Source organism: Hyposmocoma kahamanoa, unplaced genomic scaffold (genome assembly GCF_003589595.1).
Source record: "Hyposmocoma kahamanoa isolate Upper Pololo Valley unplaced genomic scaffold, ASM358959v1 81, whole genome shotgun sequence".
Classification (NCBI taxonomy): Eukaryota; Metazoa; Arthropoda; class Insecta; order Lepidoptera; family Cosmopterigidae; genus Hyposmocoma; species Hyposmocoma kahamanoa.
In genome coordinates, this window is record NW_020654080.1 from 3,143,983 (window position 1) to 3,155,006 (window position 11,024).

Genomic DNA, 11,024 nt, shown 5'->3' on the forward strand with positions numbered 1-11,024 from the left:
CATTGAGTCGGTTATTTTTTACAGCACAGTCGCGTGAGAAACCGTGACATTGTGTTCAAGGCAAGTTGGTTATAATATTTTATGGGACCTAACTTTCATAAACAGTTTTTACATAAAAAATTAACATAAAACAGTGTAGGGGCCACTGTCTTGAACACCGCCGTAAAGATGCCTGCTTGCCAGTATTCTACAGGATTATACCAGGGAGAGGCGATGGAATTACTTGAAATTATTCCGCCTTCCCCTTTCTATCATCGGGGATTACATGTATACTTGGGTTCCTCCCTATATTGTCTATATACACAAGATTTGCACAAAGCATTACACTTCCACATTTATATGGCATTATACGGCATTGAAGTAGAATTCCCTTACTGCAGATTTGCTCTTCTTGAACACTATAACTCTGGCTTTTTCAAAGCGAGAGTGAATACGCATTGCTGGTTTCAGAGCCGTAACATCGTAACATCGTTTTACAGTGACGCGGTTTGGTCCGTACGAAACACGCTCCGCGGAAACTCTGCACAAGCCACTCGCGCCTCCCGTTCATTGTAGGCGACTGTCTTCCGCTTATTTCAACAGTGATGGAAAACATTCTGTAAGTCAAAGGATTATTCAAATTCTTACGGTGTTGTGAAGCCTTCCAGTCTGTTTTTGGGCCAACAAATTGTTCTAAACCCTCTTATAGGGATGGTAACAATACAAAATAGGAATATTTTTTTCGCGAATAAGGATTTTTTTGACATGGGTTTGATACACTATGTGTCATTGGCAGAAATTGGAATAGCCGGAGTATATTTCCCTAAACTTTAAGTAATAGAGTATACGCATAGAGTGGTTATTCTTCTGAAGTCGCAGAAGGATTAATCCTTTCATTGTTTCCTTTTCATTGTTTTAAAACAATATGCAAAACTTTTCTATAATATAAAATAATTAGCTAGTTACACGTAAGAAACAGAATACAAAAATTTCGGTATTTCAGGAAATCAATATTTCGAATCCATCGTCTCATGTACTCATAAATTTAACGCATGTTATGAAGGAATACATCGAAGAAGTTTTACAACCTTTGAAAAGAGTGTGATACTTAATTTCGACAAATACTATTTTAACTCGATATTACTTCGACGATACATTAATTCGACGGAACACTACTTCGACAAAACACATGTTCGACAGGTCACTAGTCCGACTGAACACTGCTTCGACAACACAAATATTCGATAGGGCTACACCGACAGAAAACGACTTCGACAATACATGTATTGGACAGGTCACTATTCCAATAGAACATGAAATATTTAATATAAATATTTGCTGTATTGAGAGAATACTTAAGGACCACTTCATTCTTGAGCGGAATATCTCACATACATAAATGTCTGAGATATAATTAATAACTAGTTACGAAGTTATTTGTCGATTTCGTGTTCTGTCGGATAGTGACCTGTCGAATACATGTTGTCGAAGTAGTTTACTGTGGGTGTAGTGTGACCTATCGAATGTTTGTGTTGTCGAAGCAGTGTTCTGCCGGACTAGTGACAAGAAAGAAATATTTGTATGACCTACATTTGTTTCTCTCGTGAGTTTGGGTTTAATTCGTTGTCTATGTGTGTGTCCACGCCACCTGCGATGCAGAGTTTCCCTAGTGCGGGACTACGAATGAATGTGTGCGTTATATTTTTAAGACGGATAAAAACCACTTTTCATTGGCTTGTGATTTCTTGAAGGGTATGGTTTTTAAAATGTTCAATCACCTTATTTTATCCCCTTTATTGTCTTTGACTTTGACTGATTTTGCCTATGGGTCAAACTTTCAAACTACCGCATAGTTTGGACATAGTTTTGTGTTTACCGTCAATCAATCATTTTGTTTTCTTTACTTAGTTATTACGTTTATTTTGCTTCAAATTGACTGTAATTATCTTGGAAAATGAGACCATTTCTTTTCAGTATTTTTTCAGGTGTAAATAGCTTATATTTGTTTTTTTTTTTATATAAGTGCTTTTATTATATGAAAGCCATAAAAATAATGCGCACAACGTCAAACAAATTATTTATATGTGAAATTCGATATGGAAATCGTGGAAGTTTAAATAGAAACAAGTTTTTTCTAAACATTTTGCTACAGGTATTGATAATAAAAAATACAAAATGTATATCAAATACAACTTTTTTAACGTATATCTTCAATCTAATGGCATATTTGGCTGGTGCAACGTAATTTTTTCTATTTCTGCCGCCAAGCAGGAATGTCAGTATTACTGTGGTTCTATTTTGAAGGGTAAGGGGGCTGGTGAAATTACAGGCACATGGGACTTGTCAACGTATGTCTCATAGGGACGGGCGCAGTGGCAGTGCCCTTCAGATCTTTGCGATTTAAAGCTCTGAGTAGCACTGCAAATGTTATGGACAGGCAGATGGTAAGCTTACCATCAGGCGCACGACTTGTTTGTTCCGTCACTTGATAGAATAAAAAAAAATGTTTTTAATTGTAAGTTTTATTAAGTTTCACCACCATGATAATCAATCATTTTTTGTGAAATTACTCCACTAGTTTGTTATAATTATTAATACACAGATCGAACACTTAGAATAAATTCTTTCGATCCGACTGGATTCCAACTAACGTCTTCTAGCAAACCGTGTCAGATGCTATGCCAACTAAGCCACGGAACGAACTAGCGGACCTTAACGAATTATGGCTATTTAATCTATGTGCTTATTGCAGACCTTTGTTTTTGGTTTCTAACGACTATTTTGAACGACGACACGGCTCCTGAATCCACATAAATTTGATTCAAAGTGTATTCCATAGCATTTAAGTTTATTTGAAAAGAGCAATCCCTAGAGTTTCTTGCTCGTCCTTCTCACGGAAGTCAGCGTAGTGAACGAGCAGCAACAGTACATTAAGCTATAATGTACTGTTATGTATAAATGTGACGTTTTCAAGTGTAAATCTATTTTACCTATGGAATAAATGATCTTTTCTTTACTCAGCCAGGTCAGCCTTTACAGCTATCAGCAGCTGACTAAAGAAGTCGCTTCAATAAATGTAATTTTTAAGTTTATTGAATGACACGTTGTTTGACCAGCAAGATATTCAATTAGCAGCATGTCGCGAACAAACGACACACGCCCGGACGGAATGGCTCTCATGCTTTGGAGGATGAGCCGGGCACTGGTGAGAGACGCCACATGTGCCGACACACTTGCCCCATCCCATCTTCAGCACACCAGCAAGAGGGCTGGCTCCGCAGCTGAGCTGGCGGAAACAATAAAAAGTGAAGAAACCCTTGGCCCGTGTCCCATCTGTACAAAATTTTATACAAAAAAATAATTAACTGCCTGGGAAACCCAAGGGCCGGTCGGCAGCTTGCCTAACGCATTAGCATAGCAATACAATTGAGACACGCTGCTAGCATCTTGGGCATTACGATACAATTTAAAAATCCTAGTTTTACTTTTTAGTATTTAAGCTTATCTTACCTGTATATTATGAAAATAGAAATAATATTATTTCTATGAAATTACGCCACTAGTTTGTTATAGTGATTGATTACAATTATTTGCCGTAGAGCCACGTATGCGGTTTGGGCGTAGAGCCATCTATGAGAAATTTATTTTTGTAAGATTCTCAAAAATTACTTTCTTAATTTCGGAACTTTATCATCGAGTGTACAATATAACTAATATTTATCAGATGGACCTCTGTCTGTTTGTGAATCAGAACAAAAAAAATTTGATTTTCTATCTCTTCTCTTAGTCCTTGAAAAAGCTCGATTGTTTATGCAGTGAAACTGAACTCGTTGCGGAGCAATCGCCATGAATAAATTATTGTGAAATCTGTGCGAGAAATTACTTAGCCAAATTGGTTTGCCTTTTCAAACCTTATTGTTGAAATAAGCATCTGTGTACATATAAATGAATTTTCGAAATTTAATTTGTAAATTGACGATTTTGTTGAAAATCTTTTGGACTCACGTGTACTTCGGTTACAATCACGGAAAAAGCAATAGCCTTAAGCCGCAAATACTACGAGAATCAGTGTCGTCAAAACTCATATAATCATACGTTAAATAATCTGAAATTTTGATAAGGAATGAACGTAGTTTCTAATTTAGAAATATGTAATCGTTGAAAGTTCAACACCGATTATTGCAACTTACTACATTTGAATTTTATATTGGCATTTCATTCAATGTGCTGCCATCTACCGGCAATAGCTGAAAGACTATGAGAAGCGGACAATTAACTTTCTTAAAAAAAAATGGACAATGTTGCAGCGGTATAAGGCTCACTTTCGTTTCGTATTACAAAAAATTTATACGATAAACTGAAAATGGTAAATTTAGTAAGGCATTTTTCCACGATTGTCGAGGTTTTTTGCGAGATAATAGACACGACCTTCGTGTACAAAGCGAAAATGGCGAACTCAGCTCGAGGGTAAGTAACTCCGCGTTCTGTTGGCACACGTGCCCCGCCTTCTACGCACTTTACTGTATTCATTGTTTTTCATTGGTTACAATTGCATTTTCGACTCTTTTACCACAGCTTCGTAACGTTCACGTACGTAATAAAGTCATATGTGATACATCAAAAATGCTTTCAATACACGAAAGTCACAAAAATAATACGAAACAAATTACGCAGGTGTACATGTGAAATTTTATAACACTTCTAATTAAGCATAAAAATTTATCAACTAATGTTATTCTTAGAATCTTTAGTCCTCTCTCCTGAAAAGTTGTCATTTTCCAGAAGTGGACTTATTAAACCGAGCAAGGGTGCAATTTAAAATTTTTAATCGACTTGAAAAAAGTAGGTTCTCAATTTTTTGTGTACGTTACGAGATTACGCCGGCATTTGAGAACTGATTTTAAAGATTCTTTTTCGTTAGAAAGAGGCTACTTCAGTATTGGTCCCATTTACATTTCAAGAAAATATTCCACGTCTAAGCGTAGCAAACTAGGGGATGGAACTGCGTTCGCGCACTTCCGGTAACCAATTTCAATAAAACTTGGCAATAAGGTGTAATTCCACGAACTTTTGAGGAGAAAAAAAACACAAACTTACCTCGAAATTTTACAAGAAAACCACTGTATTCAATAGGTACTTTGCATACACCAATAATTTCTTTAAAATCAACTGAACTAAATAGAAAGCGTATATGATATACATTTTTCAAATTAGTTACGTAGTTACTCAAGCAAAATGAACCATATTAGTACGAATTCGATTTTTTTTAACGCACACACTCAACATAGCCCCGCACTAGAGAATCCCTGTGTCGCGGGCGTCATGAACACACACAAAGACAAACACAAATTACACCCAAACTCATGAGAGAAATAAATGTAGGCAAATATTTCTCCCGGCCCGGGAATCGAACCTGGGACCTCTGCGTCTCAGGCAGGCATAGTAACCGTTCGGCCACGGAGACAGTTATTCGAGCTGACGTAGTATCAACTCTTTCGCAAAGAGCACTCCTGCTATTAGAAGTCCGCGCTAAAAAGTGTCCGAACTTATAGGGCGTTAAAATCGTATACAGAGCGTCATTCACGCTCTAGTCTTCGTTTGTTCGACTGACAGCGAAGCAAGCAAAATTAGACGGTACTGCGATGACATTACAATTTAAATTCAACGTTTTAGCTTTTTCATATTCCTTTACATGTCACTACGTTTAAATAGGTTGACTTGGGACATTTTTTTCGTGGTTTTTGTATTAGACCCGTCATCCATTTATTTGTAAGTCAATGGTTAAATTCATTAATGTGTTATGGAACGATATCACAACGCATTAATAATAATGAAAGCAAAATGTATTTCAGAAGCTAGGTATTATTTATCTTCAAACGGAAAATTGTTTTGCGATGTAATGATCAGGTTTCTGCTACACTGACTGGGACAATTTGGAAAACCGCTGACTGTAACACACTTCAATTTCAGCGGTTCTCGCGCCTTACCGCCGCGTCACTTGTAGTTTAATTTCGTCTTCAGATGCGGTAAACATGATATAGGTGTACCAAACATATAATTCGTTATTTGTGAAAACACATGTTGTGTAGAAGTTGACGTGTAGGTACTATTAGGAAGTTTCAGAAATAAAATTCCAACTCCTTGTGTTCTTCGTTTATTGGTATGAAGACTAATTACTATTATACACTTTGCATGATAAAATGGCACGGTAAAGCAAGATGAGAGGCACTGTCCTCTGAGACTCCAACAAACAGAATGTCGAGCAATCGAGTATCACAAATTAAGAAACGTTAGCAGTATGGTGGGAGCTTTTTGGTAGGGCTGCATTTTTGGCGCCACCAATATAGTGTATTGTGGCGCCATCAACTAAAGCTACTGGCGCTACCAACCTAACAATGTAGCAACGGAAACAATACTCATGACCAAATATACTCTTTAATATAAATAGTGCTCTAATATTACAAAAATATAATTACAATAGGACAAAATTATTTATATGTCTAATATGTCGCTTACAGCTCGGCCATCCTGTTTGATGCGAGTCCCTTCGCTTATGCAACAAAACATTTACATCTAGATACATAACCAAGTAAATATGTTAGAGAATGTAAACTTTATTCTAGGGTATGAACTAAATACATTTTCAATGAAAGGAATAATTTGTATTATTAATTACATTAAACAATTTAAATTAGTAAATACATAATACGGTCGCTTGAACTTACATTTAAAAATCAAGATTTTTAGACGATTCTTACAACAAATTCTTATTATATAACAAGTGTTCGAGAGATTGTCGATACAGGTATACTATTAACATAATAATTCAAAGGTAACAATTATAATGAAAACACAAATTACATTTTTTTTAAATACATATTGGATTACTTATATAAATCATCTAATCACGTTCGCTGTCACCACTTTCTGTGTCACTAAATGTTAAGTCCCTATTAAAACTCATCCAAGGCTGTAGTTTATCTATCGCTACTATATTTTCATAGCGTCGACCATGTCTACGTGTCAGAGGGGTATTTTCTATCAAAAACCTGTCATTAGGGAGCACTTTCACTATACGATATGATATTTAATTACAAGCTTCTGGGATTTACCGTCATGAGGAACTTGCCTTTCTACACGTACCAAGTCACCCTCGCTATACTGTTTAGCGGGTTTTCTACTTTTATTGAACCTTTCAGCATCTTTAACTGCTTTTATACTAGTGATGGATTTCGTATTTTTGACTGGGGTTATGTTAACGAATTTAGAAAAAACCATCGACCATTACTAAAAGATAACAATTTCCTTTTTTACTTTTTACAAATGGACCGAGATGATCAGCGTGAAGTGTATGGAAAGGTATGCTGACTTTGTCTATGGGGTGGAGCTCATCCTCTCGCTTACCTCCAGGTGCTTTGTGATGCGCACGCTCTAAGCAAGACGAAACATACTTTTTTGTGAAGCGCCTCATTTTGGCAAACCAATAATGTTTCCGAATGCGTTGAAGAGTTTTTTCAAACCCGCAATGACCACGTCATTGTGGTTCTTTTTTTCAATTTGCCAACGGACGCCCTTAGGTACAAGCCATTTAAGTTCCTCGCCGATAATTCGATATACACGACCGTTTTTAAGCTTATAATTTTTGCATAGTTCGGCTACTTGTTCGGATTCAGGATAACTTAGAGTTTCTTTAATAGACTTTACTTCATCATCTGCACATTGAACGGTGGTTATCCAATTCTGTTCGGGTTCTTGTAAGGCAAGTACATCTAGAACGTGAGATTCTAATTCCCCACAGTCGACAGGGTTGCGGCTCAATGCATCGACATGTGTCATTCGGGGCCCAGGCCTATACTCAATACAGCAATCGTATTCCTGTAATTGGACCCACCATCGTGCAATTCGCGGAATTACGTCGCGTTTCGTTAGAGTAAATCTAAGAGCATTACAGCCAGTGAGGATCTTAAACGGTACGCCAATTAAATATACTCTAAATCTATTTAATGACGCTACAACGGCTAATGTTTCGAGCTCATACGAGTGGAGTTTACGTTCATCGTGTGTGGTTTTTAGACTGAAATGTGAAACTGGTTGAAAAACTCCACTAGCATTACATTGAAGTAAGATACCGGCTACACCCTCCTTGCTGGCGTCAGTATGAAGTTGAGTTTCTGCAGTAGGATCATATAGCGCAAGTAAAGGACGTTGAGTTAGTAGCGTCTTTAAATCAGTAAAGGCCTTGTTTTGAATATCTCCCCATGTCCAAGGAATGTTCTTTTTTTAGGAGATCGGTAAGAGGGGATGCCAATATGGCGTAACCTTTAATAAAATGGCGGAAAAACCCCGACAAGCCTAAAAACTGTCTTAGTTCATGTTGATTATTGGGTTTGGGAAATTTTGATACTGCGTCTATTTTCCTAGATCCAGGACGAATGCCTTCAGCACTAACTTCGAATCCGAGAAAATCTATGATGTTTTGAAAGAAATGACACTTGCTAAGTTTCAAGTGAGTCCACCTTGCCTTAACAATTTAAGGACTTCTTCCAGCCTTTGCAACCCCTCTGATACGTTTTTTGATGGAATAAGTATGTCGTCCATATAAACAATGGCATATTTAATTTTAGCTTCTGATAATATTTTATTAATTGTTCTCTGGGAGACAGAAGGGGCATTGACTAGCCCAAAAGGCTTGCGATTGTATTCAAACTGACCGTCAGGGGTTACAAACGCTGTTTTGTGCCGCGATTCCTCTGCAATGGGTATTTGGTAATACCCAGACGCCAAATCAAGAGAAGTAAATAAAGTATTACCGGCTACCACGTCTAATTGGTCTTCAACAAGGGGGAGTGGGTAATGATCCTTTTTAGTTTTGCGATTTAAAGCCCGGTAGTCAACGCATAAGCGTTTGTCTCCAGTCTTCTTTTGAACCAAGACTATGGGATTCGCATAAGGCGAGGAGGATTCCCTAACAATACCACTATCAAGCATCTCCTGTACCATAGTCCTAACTAACGCTCTCTCAGCGACAGACATTCGATAAGGACGATATACAACTGGTTGCGAGTCATCAAGTTCAATAACCATTTCTGTCGCTTTAGTGAAACCGAGATTATTAAGACTATCCAAAAAACAATCGTTGTGACTTGAAAGTAGTTGTTGCAACTGTACACGTTCCTCGTCGTTCAGTTTATCACCACAGTTTATTGATTGATCCAATTCATTTACACTGAACGAAACACTACAGGTATCTAGAATTCCAAGCCTATCATGCAAGCTTTCTTTTGAAGAAAGCTCGAGTCATAAGAAAATCTTTATTGATAGCAATAGTTCGAGGTGACACATTGAAAACCAACAGTGTACTAGAACCTTGTTTAAGCTCGTATTGACCCGGAAGGATGTAATATTCTTTACCTCCAGGTCCTCGCAAAGAACCATCTACAAGAACGGAACCGGTCAATTGTGAATGAGAAACAACGGCCACGGGTCTTACTGAATTATTAGGAATGTCAATTTGTTTATTGACTGTTAAATGAATTTTGTCTGGGATAATTCTATTAAATATGAGTTCGGTCGGAGTCTTCGTTATAGTAATATCTGGCTTTTCAGTAAAGGAGTGTCCCAGTAAAACTGGTTGATGAATAACAAAATCTTCGACAATATACATGTTCACAGTTTCTTTAATATTCTGTACTTCAACTAAACACACCGACATCCCTACCGGTGCTATCAAATTGGCCCCAATTCCCCTTAGCACAGGTAGATCCTTAGGGACAGTGACTTCAAGGTCAAGTTCTTTTGATGTGCTTTGTTTGATTAGTGAGCATTGACTGCCTAGATCAACGTGACATTTAACAGGTGTATCATTAATCTTGACGTCAATTATATACTTATCATTTGCGTCATCAACGCTTAATTTTGCGACTTGTTCCTCATTCCTATCCTTGATCCGCTCCTGACTCCTTAGACTTATTCTTGAAGCAATGAACAGCAAGATGCCCTAATTTTTCACAAAATGTACATTTTTCTGGAGGTTTGTTGCATTTAGAGCTACGATGCCCGAGTTCACCACAATTGTAACACGTAATGCCGTTTTCTTTTGATGTACCTGGCTTAAATGTTGTAAATGTTTTGCGATCAATACGAATTCGTGAAGAATCTCGAGGGTCTCTATCCCTATTCTGTCCTACTTTTACAGATCTAAAATATTTAAGGACCTGTTCAGGCTCAGTGAATTGAGCAGCCTGAGCACCTACTTTTACAGCACGGTCTTCTAAGCCATATAAGATACAGTCCACCGCTTTTTTCTTATAAATTTTACATCTATTTAGCAGGTTAACCTTCGCATAGTAATAGTGCTCCAATGATTCGCCATACTTAACTCTCTTAGTTAACATTTCGGTCAAGAGCTCAGCATAATCCTCGCGACAGGGAAAGGATTCAATTATTTTCTTTTTCCATTCTGGCCAAGTGAATAGTAATGTTGGTAAACCTTGGTACCAAGATTTAGCAACCCCCGTTAATTTTGGCAACGCGTAATGTATAGTTTCTTTATCATCCCACCCGTAAATTTCTGCACATTCTTCAACCTTGGTTATCCACGTTAATGCAGTTTGCTCTTTACACATTGGATCAAATTCAGGTATAACATTTGTATTAAATGTCAACTTGGGTTTATCTGAACTCTTGACTTGATTTAAAATAGATAACACCTTATCCAAAATATCATTATCTTTAGATTTAGACGGTCTCGATCGTTTAGTAGCAGAATAGTATCGCTCACCAGAGTCCTCAGAAGAAGTACTACGACGCCTTCTACACCACCTCTCTGAAGAACCGCCTCTGTTGCGGCGCCTTCCTCGTGGTACGTTTACGTTTGGCTCCTTATAATGCTGCGATAAATCAAGTGCATTTTGACCCTGACCCTGGCTGGGTACTCCTGGATCATGAATGCTATTATCTAGACCCCGGCCCTCTGACCTGGGCACTCCTGGGTTACAGATTCGACTTGAACCCCGACCCTCGTACCTGGGTGCTCCTGGGTTACA

The 11,024-nt window shown here is 37.7% G+C and overlaps 1 protein-coding gene across 1 annotated transcript; it reads right to left on the minus strand.

Moving 5' to 3' along the window:
• Window positions 1-9,914: 9,914 nt before the first annotated feature.
• LOC113234017 lies at window positions 9,915-10,604 on the minus strand. The gene has a single exon (XM_026469244.1). It carries the CDS (start codon window positions 10,602-10,604, stop codon window positions 9,915-9,917), a length of 690 nt encoding a protein of 229 aa, XP_026325029.1.
• Window positions 10,605-11,024: the final 420 nt, after the last annotated feature.